Below are 18,024 nucleotides of genomic sequence, written 5' to 3'. Positions count from 1 at the left end.
CTTTCTAACATGAAAGCAGAAATCCTATGTCACCAGTTTCAGGCATGTGAACTTGCCTGCAAGTGGTAGAGAAAGCATATGATTTAGGATGTGTGAACTCCAGAGCCTTACTCTCCATTCTAAAAACCTGGGTTCTCCTTGATAACGCCTACATCCTCCTTGTAAGACTCTGGTTGAAAATGAATTAGCCATATCAAAAGTCTACAAGGGGGTAGTGAGGTAGTTCAGTGAGTAAAGATGCCTTCCAGCAAGCTGATGACTATATGACCCTGCTGTTACCTAAACACACACACACACACACACACACACACACACACACACACACAAATGCAAGGACCAACAATGCTTGATCCTTTTTCTCCTTTTCCCCTTCCATCTCTCCTTTCCTCATTTCCTCCCATCCCCCTGTATTGAATTTCCCACGAAAATACAATAGTGAAATGGATAAATGGAGATCTTGTCCTCACGGTTTACATCTGATAAATTATACAAAAACAAAACAACTATGGTTCATTATAATTAAGGTAAATAAAGAGTTAACTTCAGAACGCTGGACAGGGACACAAACGAAATAACTCTTGTAAGTGTGGGAGACTGGAAGTCATTTCAAAGGTTGCATTTAAGTTGACACAAAGGATAGACAGGAATTTGGGCGTCAAAGAGATGTGTGGTGGGTGGGATTTAATGAAGGGGGAAACAAGAGGAACCAATGGTTAAAAACGAGATAACATACTGTGCTAGAGTTTGGACTCAGAAGCCATAATCCCATGGAGAAGCTACGTGTGTGTGTGTGTGTGTGTGTGTGTGTGTGTGTGTATGTATGGAACCCATCCTTGCATTGTGTCTTCATTCCCTAAGGTCCTCCTCTGTTCCCCGGTGTCTTTGGTCTTACCTGCTGACCACAATCCTGATCTTTTCCTTTAGGCCCTGACCCTATCTAACTTGGCTAGGAGGCAGTACACCGTTGGAGAGACAGTGAACTTGATGTCTGTAGATTCCCAGAAGCTAATGGATGTGACCAACTACATGCACTTGGTGTGGTCGAGTATTTTACAGATCGCTTTGTCCATTTTCTTCCTGTGGATGGAGTTGGGACCTTCCGTCTTAGCAGGTGTCGGACTTATGATTCTCCTGGTCCCAGTTAATGGAGTTCTGTCTACCAAGATCAGGAAGATTCAGGTAAGGGAATAATCATCTGCATGCATGTCTCTTTTGAACATCTAAACTCTGACTTTTGCTACTAATTCCTAAAGGGAGCTAGGGAAGGGCAAAGCTTACGGAAGACTTTCTCCCATCCCAAAAATACTCAGGTTTTTGATCTTCCCTTTCAGCCTCTACCTGGTTGATCACTCAGTATATAATTTTCCTACCTGGTTCTGCTAAGCTTCCTTAGAAATGATTTGTTTTGTTTTGTTTTGTTTTTTGTTTTTTAAATCTTGTTTCTCTACCCTGCCATTGTAGCTCTTCTAGAATCACAAATTTTGTGATTAGATCCCCTGGGGTAGGGGATCTAATCATTCACATGTTTTGTATTCACTGAGTAGCAAATACTGTCTTAAGTCTCTTTACTGCACGTCTTACCAAGGTCACCGCAACAAATCAGACAAGGACTCTCCTCTCGAGGACCTTCTGCTCCCAGGGTAGACAGATAGACAACAACAACAACAAAAAAAAAAAATCATCAGCTCATGATGAGCACTACACAGAAACTAATTGTAACATGATAGCAAGTGGGTAGATAGTGTCAGTGAGGAGGTCGAAGGAGCCCTCTGTGAGGTGGGCATCTAAAGCCAAGCTGTGAGCGACACATCCTGACAAGGAGGGAAGGAGCCAGGACAGGCGGAGGAGAGAGCACAGTCAGGCAGTGGGTAAAGGTGAGAACAAACTTGGCACAGTCAAGGGTCAGAGAGAGGGTAGGGAGAGAGGAGACGGGATGGGAAACAGGAAGAGTTGAAGAGAGATAAATGCCCTCACGGGGCACCTCAAGTTCAGATGAAATGGCAGCCATGGTTTCTTCAGGGCCTACCATCAGCAGCAAACCTGAGCCCTCTCTCCCAGAAGTATATTTGGGTTTTGTCTTTCTGTCTCTCGGCAGGTCCAAAATATGAAGAATAAAGACAAACGTTTAAAAATCATGAATGAGATCCTCAGTGGAATCAAGGTAAGAAGAGTGAACACGCTGATTGTTTCTCCCGGTGAGCGCCACAGGACTCGTGATTCCTTTACCTACAAGGTTTCAGTTTCCTCTTCTGTTCCTTCCAGATACTTTTGAATCTGGATGTCTATTTATTTTCCCTGATTTGTCTTTACATAGATTTGTCTTTACTGTAGAAAATTTTAAAAAATAATTTTTAATTTATTTGACAATTTTATAAATAGCAAATTGTGATTATATTCCCCAATACACAGACACACACACACACACACACACACACACACACAATTCTCTCTTATCCCCTTCTGCTCCCTCCCTCTGAACCCTTACTTCTAGATATTTCCTCCTTAATTCCCTATCTTTAAAAAGAACTATATAACCCACCGAGTTTAACTCGTATTATTTGCATGTACATGAATATAGAGTTATGGAAATGTATTTCTGGCTACACACCTGAAGAAAAAGTACTTCCCTTGCCCCAGTAGCCATTAACTGCCAATAGCTGCTCCTCAGCTCAGAGTGAGACCTGTGCACCCTCCCCTATCCCTGGGGACAATAGGGGTGGGGGCGGGAGGGACAGCTGCTGCACACTCCTGAGTGTAACCTCTGCGTCCCTGTCTCGGATAGAAACCAATGCTTTGCAGCCTCCTCCCACCACTGGCTCTCACATCACTTCCACGCCCTTCTGCGATGTTCCCTGGGCCGAGGAGGGTGGTGATTTAGAGCCACCATTTAGGGCTGAACACCTCTCTCTGATTCTTAGCACTTTAGTTAGTCGTGAGTGTTCACTTTAACAGCTGCCTCTGACGGGGTGGAGAGCCACATCCACCTATGGGTGCTAATGGAAACACTCAGAAGGTGATTGACAAGTCCTTTTAGCAAAGCACCAGTAGCAGGTCCCCCAAGGCATGAGCCACCACAGACACTGTTTTGTTTCAGGTTTTAAAGAAAATATTTTATTTATTTATTTCTCTCTTGTGTGCTGTCTTCTCTCTCTCTCTCTCTCTCTCTCTCTCTCTCTCTCTCTCTCTCTCTCTCTCTCTCTCTCTCTCCCCTCCCTCCCTCTTACCTTAATTTGCCCAGAAATTTCCACCTTTTAACATGGGGAGCTCTGTGTCTCGGCACATTTATTTGAACAGGCAAGCAAAGATAGTTTAAAAAAAAAAAAAAGAAAGAAAAGAAAGGAAAATTAAGTGAAGTATGTAGATGTTTTAGCCGGGCGGTGGTGGTGCATGCCTGCAATTCCAGCACTCTGGGAGGCAGAGGCAGGCAGATTTCTGAGTTCGAGGCCAGCCTGGTCTACAGAGTGAGTTCCAGAACAGCTAGGGCTGTACAGAGAAACCGTCTCTGCCAAATCCAAAAAAACAAAAAAACAAAAAAAAAGAAAGAAAGAAAGAAAGAAAGAAAGAAAGAAAGAAAAAAAGAAAGAAAGAAAGAAAGAAAGAAAGGTTTTGCATTTAGTGGGTTGTCAATAAATATAAGATACCTCTCTAGTAAGTTTCATAATCTAGGTTTTTCAGCCCCCAAATTTTTGGTAGCTTATCCTAAAATAAGGGCGGGCCTTATTTTACACAGGTGTGTACCTGGTGCCTTTTGCGGGGACAGTGTGGATTTTATTCTTCTCTGACCCATTAGATCCTGAAATACTTTGCCTGGGAACCTTCATTTAAAGAGCAAGTCTATGGCATTCGGAAGAAAGAACTCAAGAACTTGCTGCGGTTCGGCCAGCTGCAGGCGCTGTTGATTTTCATCTTACATTTAACTCCAATCCTGGTGAGCAGAGGAAGAGTGCGGACTGAGGTCCTGGTCTGGAAAGAAAGTCTGTTCCTACTAGAGTTCAAGTCTCTATAGATTAGAGCCTCAACTTGAGGGGATTTTCTCCTCCTTCTCAAACTTGTCACCACCCCTATGACCCCAACTCTAGTTCTACCCTGGTTCGGTCGGCAGCCACCAGTGAGGGTTCAGAACATTCATCAGGAGTGCGGTCTCTGAGACTGATTTGCACAGGAGGACTTATCTTCATGGGGGAAGCGATGTGGGTGGAGAGAGAGAGAGAGAGAGAGAGAGAGAGAGAGAGAGAGAGAGGACCCAAGCTCTGACCTTCACAATCCAGTCATTGGCATTCCCTCCTTGGGGGAGACAGTGCTTCCTCTGATGGAATCAAACTTCCTCTGGGTAATCAGAAGAGATTAAGATGATTCCTAACATTCCTTCAACTCTGATATGCACTGCTCCTGAAATTTTTGCAAAGGTGTTTGGGACCATTTCAGCAGTGAGTTTCTTACGATCTTACACCTCCTAGGTGTCCGTGATCACGTTTTCTGTTTACGTCCTGGTGGATAGCAACAACATTTTGGATGCGGAGAAGGCATTCACCTCCATCACCCTCTTCAATATCCTGCGCTTTCCTCTCTCCATGTTTCCCATGGTGATCTCTTCAATCCTCCAGGTACATAAGAATGCCCCTGCTAACTGCTTAATGGCATTACAGTGCAGATTACTAGCTTACTGTATCCCATCTAGCATCTGCTGGTAAGTGTTAAAAGCCTGTCTGGTTTCTGGAAACATGGTTTGATCTTAGTAAACTCTCTGAGCCCCAGTTTGTTTATCTCTCTGGCTAAAATGTGGATCATCATCCCGGCTGCATCCACTTCACAGGAGATGATCTTACAGAGGCAGTCAGTGAGACAATTACGATTGCACCTGCCATCTACTCAGAGCCTCTTTCCTAGACGAGTTTCTTGCTTGTTGTTCTAAAGCAAAGGAGATATTGACAAAGCAGTAAGCAAATATGGCACAAGAAGAGAAAAGACTCTGACTTTGAATGAGCCCATTGTGGTAATAATTTTGAGAACCTCAAGCTCACTTCCTAAAGCTTGCATGAGCCTGAGGCGCTGTCCTATGTTCTGAAAACTTACCATTGTCACTGAGGTCATAGTTACCATGGACTAGACCTCAAGAGGAAGCCTGAAGTGCAGCTGAGAGACCGATGACAGGACCAGAACTTCGGGCTTAGTGCCAGTCTGCATTCATTTGCGAGGTAGACAGAATCTGACACCTCTAGCCATAAGGACTGAGGACAAAGAGAAGGCCTTCCTGTCTTCGAGGGCATTTGGCCAGTGAGGAATCAGCACACTCTTTTTTAGATATAGTTTACTGCATATGCAACAAAAGTCAGTTCAGTAAAGGTGTGCACACCTTCACTATTTCACACAATGTGACACTAAACCAAAACGGATCTGGTAGGACAGTCTACTTCTCAGGTGCTGGTCCACAAGGCAGGTGACTAGTTAAGGTTTTCTACTTCAGCAGAGCCTGGATATCTGTGAGAAACCATCCTAGAAAATAGGAAGGACAATGAAAAACAGCCGTGCGGGTGCTCCTTGAAAGCCTCCTAAGTCCTCATGGTCTAGCAACCTCAGAGTGTTCTGCCAGCACTTAGACCAGCTAACATTTAATCTTTTGTCAGTTCATCTATAGAGAATATAGTAGTAGATCAGCTATAATACTGGATGGTTCAACAAGGCACAGACTCAGTCAAATCGGGGCACAACTGAGGCCTAATACCAGAAGTAGGTATAAAGTTAGGACGCTGTCACAGAAGAAGGTAGTAGACAGTTTCTGGAAATAAGTCCAAAATTTAGAGAGAAATAGCAGCAGAGTTAAATTACCTGAGTCTCTGAGAGCTGATATCCTGTCTTTATATACTTCTGTCTAGCGTGGGATGGCTTGCAGGGCTGAGGTCCTGTTGAGTCTGTGGTCGTGGTCAGGAGGTTCCAATTGTAGCAAAGTCATGGCTAATGACAAAGTCGAAGTCCTTTCTTCCCTTTAGTTTTATTTCCATAAGAGCAACTCTTTATTAAATGACATTTTTATTTATTCTTTGAATTTTCCATATAACAGATCTTGAGTCTATTTTCCCCCTCCCCCACCTCAACCCCAGACTCTCTCCTGTCTCCTTACCCACCCGACTTCATGAAAAACTGAATCAAGCCAAAGCAACTACAAAAACCATGGAGTCCAATGTGTGTTGACTGTTACCGCATTTTCTTATTCCTGACTATCTTCTGTGCCCTTGTCTAGGCCAGTGTTTCTGTAGACCGGCTGGAGAGGTACCTGGGAGGGGACGATCTGGACTCATCTGCCATTCACCATGTCTCCAATTTTGGTAAACAAATTTGGAAGTTATTTCCACAAATTATTCATAGTGCTAGAACCAGACTATTTATAGACAGGGCTTAAGCTTGACAACAAATGAAAAGAAAGGGTTAGAGAATCTGTTCTGAGCTGATTTGCCTTGTATAACAAACAGCACAAACTGTGTTCTCACTTAAAGAGAGGTGCTTAGCCAGATTTCGAAGCAAAACAGCTATTTTGAGATAAGCAGGGAGTCCTGCAAGGGACTCAGGGAACAGAACTCAGACTGGAGGCAAGTGTGTGGATGAGACGGAAGCTTGGGGGTGACAGAGCACGTGACTTCTGAATTGTAAGGTGTCCATAGCCAGAGCAGTGGATCTGGAGTCCAAAATGGGGAGGGCTCAGATAAAAGCATAGAACTCACACGGAGGACTAGGTTACAGAGGGCTGGGGGAGGGATGGGGTGGAGATGTGGGGGCATTGGGGCTGAGGTTGGGGTGGCAAGGCATCTAGAGGTCCAAAGAATTTGAGTTCCCGAGTTTAGGTTCATTGCCTCTTGCTAGTGTAAGCTCAGCACCTAACAGAGGTGATTTGGGGGTGCTGATAGATGACTCAGAGGCACATGGGCTAAGGAAAGACAGACAGACACATGAGTGCCTACGTGTAACTAAAAGAGAAGGCTTTCTCCCCTCCTCTCAATAGATAAAGCGGTGCAGTTTTCAGAAGCCTCTTTTACTTGGGACCGGGACTTGGAAGCCACGATCCAAGGGTGAGTTCAGTCCCCTTGCTTTCCAGCTCTTCCTCGGGATCCTCCTGCCCTGCCCTGCCCTCAGAAGATTCTATACAGTGGAACACCAGAAAAGACTGTATGTTGTACTCACGTGGATACTAGTTTAGGCTCTACCCTGGAGGGGCGCGCTGAGGGTGAAGATCACAAGCCCTTCCCCATGCCTCTATTTTCTATCTGCTTTCATGCTCGTGTCTCCAGTTAAAAAATCCAGGAAGACCTTTGTTCCTCCAGATGCTAGGTGGAGAAAGAACGTGCACCTCCTGAACTTCAGAATCTAGCTTTTCTCCCCAGTCTAGGCAATGGGAACCATTGCTTTAGATTTCAGAGGTGGGTGTGGCTGTACACACCTGCCATCTCAGCCAGGAGGCTCAAGCAAGGGGATCATGAGTTTGAGACCCGTCTGGGGCTATATCTGGCAAGATGCTAAAAAAAAAAAAAAACAAAAAACAAAAAAAAACAAAGCAAAAAACCCAAAACCCAAAAAAACAAAACCAAAAAACTGTTCACTGAGTATGCTAGTGAGTATACTACTATAAACCAGCTCATTCTTGTGTGCCGTTATTTATAGAGTACCAGTTAAGTCCACCCTATTTTGAACTCCAGAACCACCATTCACTCTAGCTATGGATGCCTTCCAATTCAGAACCTGTATGGTCTTTGGCTCCCAAGCAATGAACTCCATGACGTCCTACCCTCTCTCCTACCTGTAGCCTTGAAGTACACTCTGGGGTCAACACTAGGATCAGTCAGAGCAAAAGGCACTGCTCTAACCCTCCCAGTCAAAAGCTTCCCTTTGTAGAGAGGCAATCATACACAGTTCCCACTTCACTATGACAATCCAGAGCGGGTGGGGAAAGACTGTGTGACAGATTCTTGGTGTTCCAAATGTTTTTGGGAACTCAAATAGTTAAGCAGGCACAAAGAGTTCCTGGGATTGTAACTTAGTGTAGACCTGTCCCCAGCCAGAGAAGTCAGATCTTCAGGATTAGGGTTAGGTAAGGGAATTTTCTTTCAGCAAGTATCACTCATAGAATAAATAAATCTGAGAAATATTAAGTAACAGTTTAGTTTAGAAGCAAAATACAACTTTGCTACTTTAAAAGCAAAACCTTAGTCCAAAGGAAGTGACCTTTCAAAATTGCCCAGGCCCACAGTATCGGAGTCAAGACCTAAACCAAATCAGGTGTCTAGGCTCCTGAGAGGATGTTGTTCAACTTTGGCCTTAAGAGAACTTTCTCCCTCTGGGAGAACATTTACTGTTGCAAATGCCCCTTGGATAGGAACTTCTTTGATGAGTTTGATAAGTAGACCTCATCCTTCTGTCTTGGTGCTTAGCAATAACAAAGAATCCTTTCCAGGTCTCATACATCCACCGCACAGTTTCTAGTCTTGATGGGAAAGTTATCTAAAATGAGATTTCATAAAGAGTCAGAGAAACACCTTGAATGACTGCCCCTCGCCCACCCATGTCCTTCAGAAACATTTCTCTCTTTCAGTGTGAACCTGGACATAAAGCCAGGCCAACTGGTGGCTGTGGTGGGCACTGTAGGCTCTGGGAAGTCCTCTTTGGTATCAGCCATGCTGGGAGAAATGGAAAATGTCCATGGGCACATCACCATCAAGGTGAGTGGGAGTGTAATGAGGAAGACTTCCAACCCCACACACAGGCACTGGGGTGCTTTCCTCATTTGGCTCTTAGAGACATCTGATGCTATTGTGAACTGTAGATGTTCTGCCTCACTCCAGTCTTATACAACCAGATTCTGGGGAAAGAACCTAAGACTCGGCAGTTTTGATGAGCTGTCAATGTGATTTGTACACGTATACCAGGTTATTTAAATTGTTGACTAGAGATGTCTTCCATCACAGTATAGGCATATTTCTGCTGTAAATATGTGTGTGTCTGAAAACCTCACATTGAGAGATGGCTCGGTGGTTAAGAGTACTGACTGCTCTTTCAGAGGTCCAGAGTTCAATTCCCAGCAACCACAAGGTGGCTCTCAGCCATCTGTAATGGGATCTGATGCCCTCTTCTGGTGTGTTTGAAGAGAGCAATAGTGCACTCATATAAACAAACAAACAAATAAATAAATAAATATATTTTTAAGTACAAGGACCTAGGAAAAAGTTGTAATAGGTTACTAAAAACTTGATTGTGCAGGGCAGGGCTGGAGAGATGACTCGACAGTTACGAGCATTTGCTGCTCTCACAGAGGACTGCATTTGGTTTCCAGCGTCCTCGTGGTGGCTCACAACCTTCTGTAACTCCTGTTCCAGAGAATCTGATACTTTCTTCTGGCCTCTCTGGATACAAGCCACACATGTGGTATACATACACACATATAGGCAAAACACTTAAACACTTAAAAATAAAATAAATCTTGAAACAACAAAAATACTTTGTAATCAGAGTCCCAATAATAAGCAACAATGAAATCAGTAATGGCAGTAAAGTCAACACTGGCATCTGTACCTCGTGATTAGTGTTGAGTCTCTCTCATCCTCCCAGTGATGAGAACTGAACCCAAAGCCTTGTAGAGACTAGGCAAATGCTCTCCCTGAGCACTATCTCTCCTTTAACACCTCCCACTCTTGTGTGTGTGTGTGTGTGTGTGTGTGTGTACTTGTGCTACAGTATGCACGTCAAGGTCAGAAGATAACCTCAGATGTCTCTGTTGTTGTTCACTAATATGCATACCAGGTTGCTGACTGCAAGCTTCCAGAATGGTTCCGTGGTCTCTGCTTCCCAATTCCCCTTAGGAGCGCTGACATCATGACACACCCTACCGTGGCCTGCTTTACACTGGGTTTTGGAGCTAACCATTTCTACCAGTTCCCTTTTCTTGCCTTTTGTTTTTAAAACAAGTTGTAGCCTGTCTCCCTCTGCAGCACAAGCTGGCCTTGAATCTGGGATGCCCTCACTTAGCCTCCTGAGTAGCTTGGGGCACAGTGCCCAGCACACCTCCTTTGAGAGCTACATCTTTAAGTAGAATTCCTAAAGTTTGGTTTGTTTGTTTGAAAACAGAGGAACGTGAACTCAGGGCATTTTCATGAACTCTCTGAGTTTCTCCAGAGTTAGAGTTATAACAGGAAGTTGTAAACAATTTTCCATCATTAAACCAGCCACTCTTTGGACCACGAAGATCTTTTTAGCCCCTTATAAGGCATTCTTTTTAATTATGAGAAACTTTGCACCGGGTTGCTTTACTTTAACCTGCTTGGGAAATGAAACATTCCTTCTTTCACAGTATGCTGAGATCACTCCTTCTCTATCAGTCTCCAACGGGCCAATGCATTTTAAAAGCATGCGCTGTAGCAGAGAGGAATACAGATTTAACTCTGTCTCCTCACGCCTTTTAGGAGACTTTCTGTTGCTGATGTGCAATTCAGTTATTCCTCAAATGCAGTCATTTATCAGTCTCTATCCTCTTGCTGTGTTAATTTCAGCCTCTTTGGAATTTTCTTCCCAGGGTATCATCTACGCCATTTGAAAGAATTAACATTCTATTAGTTCTAACCAAGTCATTGGATTTGACTAAACCCCTGTTCTTAGCAGCATGTACATGCCCTCTGATTTTCAGGATCAAGGCAAGATAACGCTAGGATAAAAAGGCATGCAGGCAAGAGGATGGTACTCAGGGAGCCTAGCTTTAGCTCTGCAAACCTAAGCATTGCTTGTTCCTTGCTACTCTCCAGCCTCCATTTCTGTGTCTGTGACTGTGTCTTATCCTTCCCATTTAGGGCTCCACAGCCTATGTCCCTCAGCAGGCCTGGATTCAGAATGGGACCATCAAAGATAACATCCTGTTTGGATCAGAATACAATGAAAAGAAGTACCAGAATGTTCTCGAAGCGTGCGCTCTCCTCTCAGACTTGGAAATGCTGCCTGGAGGAGACATGGCTGAGATCGGAGAGAAGGTACTTGGGGCAAAGAACTTTGAAGGGGTGGAAATCATTGAAGAAAAACAGTGTCTTAGTCAGGGTTTCTATTCCTGCCCAAACATGACCAAGAAGCAAGTTGGGGAGGAAAGGGTTTATTCAGTTTACACTTCCACATTGCTGTTCATCACCAAAGGAGGTCAGGACTGGAACTCAAGCAGGTCAGGAAGCAGGAGCTGACACAGAGGCCATGAAGGGATGTTTCTTACTGGCTTGCTTCCCCTGGCTTGCTCAGCTTGCTCTCTTATAGAACCCAAGAATACCAGCCCAGGGATGGCACCACCCACAATGGGCCCTCCCCCCTTGATCACTAATTGAGAAAATGCCCCACAGCTGGATCTCATGGAGACATTTCCTCAAGGGAGGCTCCTTTCTCTGCGCTAACTCCAGTTTGTGTCAAGTTGACACACAAAACCAATCAGTACGGTGAGGACAGTAGTGAAAAAATTATGCTGATAAATCATAATAGTCACAAACACACAAAACATGTCTATGTGGCTGCATACTGTATATAAATAACTATTTTTGCATGTGTTTTGAGTCATGGTCTAACTATGTAGCCTTGACTGACCTGGAGCGTACTAGTCCAGGCTGGCCTCAAACTTGCAGAGATCCATCTGTGTCTGCTACCCAGGATTAAAGGCCTGCGCCACCAGAACTGACTTTCAATTTTTTTAACTTTGTACCTGGAAGCAAATACAAGAATCTTTAATAAACATTGATTTTAGTCACTGTATTATATCCATTGGATAGATAGACCATAATTTACTTAGAAATTTCTTAATTACTAGATGTTTAAAATATTTTTATCCTTTCTTCCCTTTTAAAAAAAATGAACAGAACAACCAATTTAAAAACTGAACATAAACAAGTAACCAGTTATCTTTCTATAAGGATAAGGCATTGGTCTAAGGGGTTCCCTTACACCCCTTCTAGGGACAAGGATCTTGAGACACTGGGAGTTGAGTTAAAATACAGCTCTAGGTTGTCTTTTCCTTTAATTCAGAACCCATTAATTGAAGTACTACTTAGTGACAGGTCCCCTTCTCTTATGTTAGCTCCACTTGCCCACAAGACAGAAAGTGTCAGTGTTAAAAAAAAAGCAAACTACATGCTAAAAAAGTTGGACAAGACTAATTATTTGGGCTAAAGTTATTTGAATAGAAGTTACTTTGTATAAAGGAACACAATATGCTTAAGCCTTAACACCTTATTGGGCAAATGTCTTCTTTTTACCCCTCCTTAGCAGACTTGGGAAGCTGGCCTAGGGTTTATCGCTTGATAGAAATGACTTTCGTCCTCAGGGTATAAATCTCAGTGGTGGTCAGAAGCAGCGAGTCAGCCTGGCCAGAGCTACTTATCAAGATGCAGACATCTATATCCTAGACGACCCCCTGTCGGCTGTGGACGCTCACGTGGGAAAACACATTTTCAACAAGGTTGTGGGCCCCAATGGCCTGTTGAGTGGCAAGGTGAGGAGAAGTTATTCAGTGAGAAGGGCAGGAGGGAGGGCTTAGGGTGTGTCATACACACCTCTCAGAACAGTATTGTCCTGAAGAAGACATCCTTACCTATGTTCTCCTGTCTCCGTTAACATCTGTTCCTTGAAGGTTCCCATTATGAACTCTTGGCCTAGGCTGAAACTGGCTATCAGGGCTTTCTCTGTTCTGATTCTGGGGGCGGGGGGGGGGGGGGAGTTAGACCTGTGGTTATAACAAGAAACATACATCTTTACCCCTCTATTGATAATAGCATTTTCTTTAGCAATAGGCAGAGAGAGTCCAACCATATGTGGCTTGTTTCCTTCGAGATTTCTTTTTTTCTTTTTCTTTTAAATATTATTTATTTACTTTTGTTTATATGAGTCAACTGTAGCTGTCCTTAGACACACCAGAAGAGGGCATCAGATCCCATTACAGATGGCTGTGAGCCATCATGTGGTTGCTGGGAATTGAACTCAGGACGTCTGGAAGAACAGTCAGTGCTCTTAACAGCTGAGCCATCACTCCAGTCCCACTCCTTCAAGATTTCTTGAATCCTGCTAGCCAGAGGGTGACAGGCCTGAAGAGGCAGCTTGCCGTTCTGCCGAGGCTCCTTGCCTCCATCTTAGCTCAGTGGGTCTGCAGGAACTCCCTTTTCCTCCTGGTCTTAGTCCAGCCTTCTGTCCCTAAGACCGTCTAGGTTTCATTCACTCAGGAACTGACATCTACCCAGTGGCAACTTTGTTGAAAACAAAACAAAACAAAACACCCGAAAGGTATTTTAACGGTACTCTGCGGTACTCTGCGCAAACTTCAGTGAAAACCTTGGAGGGATCCCCACGTCTTACCAATACACTTGAGAAAGGGACAGGGGCATAAGAGATGAGGATCTCCGAGACATTTCAGGTAAGAAGACTCTAGATGTTTTTGTCTCGTGAGGCAGAGGGCTAGCGCAGTGGGCCTAGGTTTTCTCTCAGAAGCCCATTACGACCCCACATAGTCTCATTCAGCTCCCTTGTTGGTTGACCAGTCTTTGTGTGAGGCGAGTTCCTGTCTCAGTCATCAATACAGGAATACAAAGTATGTCCACTGTCCAACACTAGGAAGGCCTAGATAAAAATGGCGTCTCTTTTCCCACAGTATCCCTAACTTACTGAAAGATCTTTTTCATACAGTTGATTAGCTAGCTAGGTAAGTGAACATCTAGTAAGTGAAAAGGAATAATTATCCAGTAATCTCGCTATAAGGATAGGTGTTGGTCTAAGGGATTCTCTCAGCTCAGTGTTGTCATTCAGGTACATGGCGGAGAGCACGCGGCAGCAAACCTCACTGATGCTATAGGAAAATAGTTATGGGTGGCGGCCGCTCAAAATGTGTGTGTGGGGGGGGGCGCTATGGCGTTCTGCTCTCCCCCGGCTTACCTGGCCCACCGACAGAAGGTGCTGCTGCTATATAAGCGCCACCTCAAGTCATGGTGTATCCACAGGGACAAATATCAGTACTTGCTCGCTTGATGAGAGCCTGGTTTGAAGAGCATAAGAATGAGAAGGATATGATGAGGGCTACCCAGCTGCTGAGGGAGGCAGAAGGATATGATGAGGGCTACCCAGCTGCTGAGGGAGGCAGAAGGATATGATGAGGGCTACCCAGCTGCTGAGGGAGGCGGAAGGATATGATGAGGGCTGCCCAGCCGCTGAGGGAGGTGGAAGGATATGATGAGGGCTGCCCAGCTGCTGAGGGAGGAGGAAGAAACCTGGCAAAATCAGCATCCTCAGCCGTCGATCTTCCCAGACTCTCCTGGGGGCCCTTCCCATGAGAGATGAGTGAGTGCTGCTTAGATTACTGGCACCCTTCCGAGAAAGCAATGTATCCTGATTACTTTTCCTAGAGAGAGCAGTGGAAGAGACTGAGGATGGAGAGCTGGGATCGGGGAGGTTAGGCAGTTGCAGGAGGAAACATCGCCCGATGGTACTGTGACTGAAGCTTTGCCTCCCGTCGGAAGGGAAGGTGACTTACCTCCATTATGGTGGCATATTGTGACCAGACCTCAGAAACGGCCCACACAGAGACAGGCACCTCACTGGTCATGTTCCAGTGAGAGTTCCAGAACATGCTCACACTTGCCCTAATAAAAATAACTAGACAAGGACAATAATTATGGGTAGATCCACGACTCTCGTTGGTGTCTCCCACGGGGTGATGTTTTAAGGTGAGATGCTGGGAACAGAAGGTAAAGCAAAATGAGCCACGTGGTTGGGGCCCATATTCTAAAAGCCAAGCTCCGAGGAGAGATTGACAAGCCTGGGGGTTTTTTGTTTGTTTGTTTGTTTGGTTTTTTTCCCCCGTTTTAGAGCAATCCAGAGACAATGGTGGGCCTGGAATCATCAAAGCAACTTGATTTTGGTGTTTGTTTGTCTGTTTTTAAGATTTACTTATTTATTTTATGTATGTGAGTTCACCATACCTATCTTCAGACACACAAGAAGGGGGCATCAGATCCCATTACAGATGGTTGTGAGCCACCCTGTGGATGCTGGGATTTGGACTCGGGACCTCCGGAAGAGCAGCCGGTGCTCTTAACTGCTGAGCCGTCTCTCCAGCCCTGGATTTTGTTTTCACAGACGCGGATCTTTGTTACCCACGGAATTCACTTCCTTCCTCAAGTGGATGAGATTGTAGTTCTGGGGAAAGGCACCATCTTAGAGAAAGGATCCTATCGTGACCTGCTGGGCAAGAAGGGAGTGTTTGCTAAGAACTGGAAGACATTCATGAAGCATTCAGGGCCTGAGGGAGAGGCCACAGGTTTGTAAGCAAGCTTGGAACACGGTGGAGCTTGGGGGTCTTAGCGGGATGGTAAACCAGTAGCTATAGCCTGAGCCATCTAGCGAATTACACTTGGAGCTGAATTGCCTAGAGATTCAAACTCCATTCTTCTGTGTTCTGGGTCTCTGTAAAGAAAGCAAAACTCTGTGCCTGTGTCAAATGAGTGGGACTTTCTACTCTGCTACCTCTGACATGCAATCAAAACAAACTTCGGCTTGTACAACTGAATGTTTGAATGAGAGGCCCCATGGGGGTGGGCGGGAGAGCAATGGTGTAAGGCATCCACTTGTAGGGATGACAAGCCTGTTTACTCAAGTTACTCAAACTGCTTCAAATTCATTAAATCTCGGACAGCTTCACAGGATGGTAACATTTTGATAATCCTTAACAAAGAAATATTGATTAATACATTAAAAATTACTGTATATTGAACCATAGAAACAATTCCCACCACCATTGTGCTCCCACCACAATCACTGTGTTCCTACTGCCACCATGCTCCCACCACCACCATTGTGCTCCCACCACCACCACTGTGCTCCCACTGTCACAACTGTGCTCCCACCACCACCACTGTGCTCCCATCACCACCACTGTGCTCCCACCACCACCACTGTGCTCCATCCACCACCATTATGCTCCCACTACCACCACTGTGCTCCCACCACCACCATTGTGCTCCCCCCACCATCATCGTGCTCACTGATTAGCCATGGTTAGCACCTAAGCCTATTTACTCTGACTCTTTCCAAGGATCTCATACAACAGTTGTACTGGGTATGGCATCAGATGGCAGTCACAAATGAGAGGTCAGGATTAGGAGAGAGAGGAGGAGGGGGAGGGGAAGGGAGGAAGGGAGGGAGGGGGAGAGAGAGAGAGAGAGAGAGAGAGAGAGAGAGAGAGAGAGAGAGAGAGAGATGGAAAAGTATTCCAGAAATTAGGCCTTCTGCTAAATATTGGGAGGTTATTTAAGAGCAATTATGTAAGTCCCTGAGCATAACATGTTATTTCATCCATTCTGGGACTTGGAATATAATTGGAACGAGGGGAGGAAAAAGTGAGTTGTATTGATATTGACTCTCTGTATTAAATTCCTATAAGCTGCTAATAACCAAGTAACATTAACTAGATAGCTTAAACAAAAACAAATCTATTATCTATACGTCTAGACGCCATACCGATATTATAAAGGTGACAGCAGAATTTGTTCCTTTTTAAGGTGCTAAAGAAGGAAACACGTGCACACACACACACACACACACACACACACACACACGTGCACACGTGCTATTTCCCCCTCCCCCACTCTCTTTCTTCCCTCCAGCCTCAGTTTCTTTCTTGTTGAGTGGGTGAGAGTGGGCCTCACCAGAGCCCTTCTGGTTCCTGCCAAGGAATACAAGCCACTGCTTCACCTTAGGGTTGTCATGCTATGCTGGTCTTTGCTGTGTTTCATATTTGGCATAGCTAGATAGGGCTATCGGTTACTACCCTCCCTTGGAAGGTTGCATGGTACCTTCTGGTACTGTGAAAGCCAATTCTCAGGCAATTATCCTGGGTTAGGGCTTTCGGGGGTAGTGCCAAACCAACTTTGTCTCCTTAAGAGGCTGCTTGACCTCTAGTTTTCGTGTGTATAATGATGTTTATATGATATTTTATTGGTTTATGAGTTATACTAGCCGAGGAGAGAGAGATGGAAGTGGGGCACATTAAACTACTGCAAGGTGCCCAATGACCAAGATTCGGCAATTAAAAAAGACCTTTGAATTATAAATAGTGTATGTATCAGAGCTCCCTTGATGAGTAATATCCGAGGGGCTTTTCTCTCCTTTCTCATACTGCTCTGAGTCCTTCCTTCATAGGGTTAGAAATCCCCCTAACTTCTAACATGTCTGTCTCCTTAGTCAACAATGACAGTGAGGAAGAGGACGATGACTCTGGGCTGATGCCAACCATGGAGGAAATCCCTGAGGACGCGGCTTCCTTGAACATGAGAAGAGAAAACAGCCTTCGCCGGACACTGAGCCGCAGGTAGCTCGTGTGTTCAGTTGGCAACTCTTCCTGCTCCCTTAACAAGACTTGATCTTTCTTTTTCTGTGTGGACTTTTCCTGAGAGAACAGATGTCATGAAGGGCCAGCTCTGCCTTTGTTTCCGTGGGTGGCGGAGGGAGGGCTAGGGCTGTGGAGTTCACCAGCCCTCGGCTCTGAATACTCTTTGAGGCCAGCAGAGGTTGTGACAGCTGCTTGTACGACGATCTCTGTGTCTGCATGCTCAGGGGTGTTTTCCCTTCTTCACCTCAGCTCCAGGTCCAGCAGCAGGCGTGGGAAGTCCCTCAAAAACTCTTTGAAAATTAAAAGTGTGAATGCCTTGGATAAGAAGGAAGAAGTAGTGAAAGGACAAAAACTAATTAAGAAGGAATTTGTGGAAACCGGGAAGGTAAACACATGCTTGTGTTCACACACACACACACACACACACACACACACATGGGATTGCTAGACATGATATAAGGCTTGGAGTCTGAAAAAAAAAAAAACCTTAGAAACTAGTTGAAACTTAACCACAGAACTAATGGAACAATGAGCTCTATTCCTTTGCAGACATTCAAATGCATTGTTCAGGTAAAAGCAGAGACAGAGATTCTCTGGAAAATCATATCTCTATAAAGGATGAATGTTTGCTTCTATTCTCATGTGTGGAG

General features: G+C 44.8%; 1 protein-coding gene and 1 pseudogene across 1 annotated transcript in view; both read left to right on the top strand.

Annotated features, from left to right (window-relative positions):
• The window catches only part of Abcc2 (ATP binding cassette subfamily C member 2), a 59,556-nt gene that overhangs the window by 23,369 nt on the left and 18,163 nt on the right, over positions 1 to 18,024 (top strand). Inside the window, exons 10-21 of the mRNA XM_052185404.1 lie at positions 925 to 1,179; positions 2,096 to 2,161; positions 3,791 to 3,928; positions 4,458 to 4,604; positions 6,239 to 6,323; positions 6,995 to 7,061; positions 8,579 to 8,705; positions 10,824 to 11,000; positions 12,326 to 12,493; positions 15,124 to 15,304; positions 17,227 to 17,353; positions 17,624 to 17,759. Coding sequence (XP_052041364.1) covers positions 925 to 1,179; positions 2,096 to 2,161; positions 3,791 to 3,928; positions 4,458 to 4,604; positions 6,239 to 6,323; positions 6,995 to 7,061; positions 8,579 to 8,705; positions 10,824 to 11,000; positions 12,326 to 12,493; positions 15,124 to 15,304; positions 17,227 to 17,353; positions 17,624 to 17,759 — 1,674 coding nt within the window. The remainder of the gene's footprint in view (positions 1 to 924; positions 1,180 to 2,095; positions 2,162 to 3,790; positions 3,929 to 4,457; positions 4,605 to 6,238; positions 6,324 to 6,994; positions 7,062 to 8,578; positions 8,706 to 10,823; positions 11,001 to 12,325; positions 12,494 to 15,123; positions 15,305 to 17,226; positions 17,354 to 17,623; positions 17,760 to 18,024) is intronic.
• Positions 14,215 to 14,631, top strand: LOC127684356 (NADH dehydrogenase [ubiquinone] 1 beta subcomplex subunit 9-like; annotated as a pseudogene).

Source organism: Apodemus sylvaticus, chromosome 1 (assembly GCF_947179515.1).
Source record: "Apodemus sylvaticus chromosome 1, mApoSyl1.1, whole genome shotgun sequence".
Taxonomy (NCBI): domain Eukaryota; kingdom Metazoa; phylum Chordata; class Mammalia; order Rodentia; family Muridae; genus Apodemus; species Apodemus sylvaticus.
Note: the sequence above shows the minus strand (reverse complement) of the source record. Positions and strands in the feature narration are given on the sequence as shown.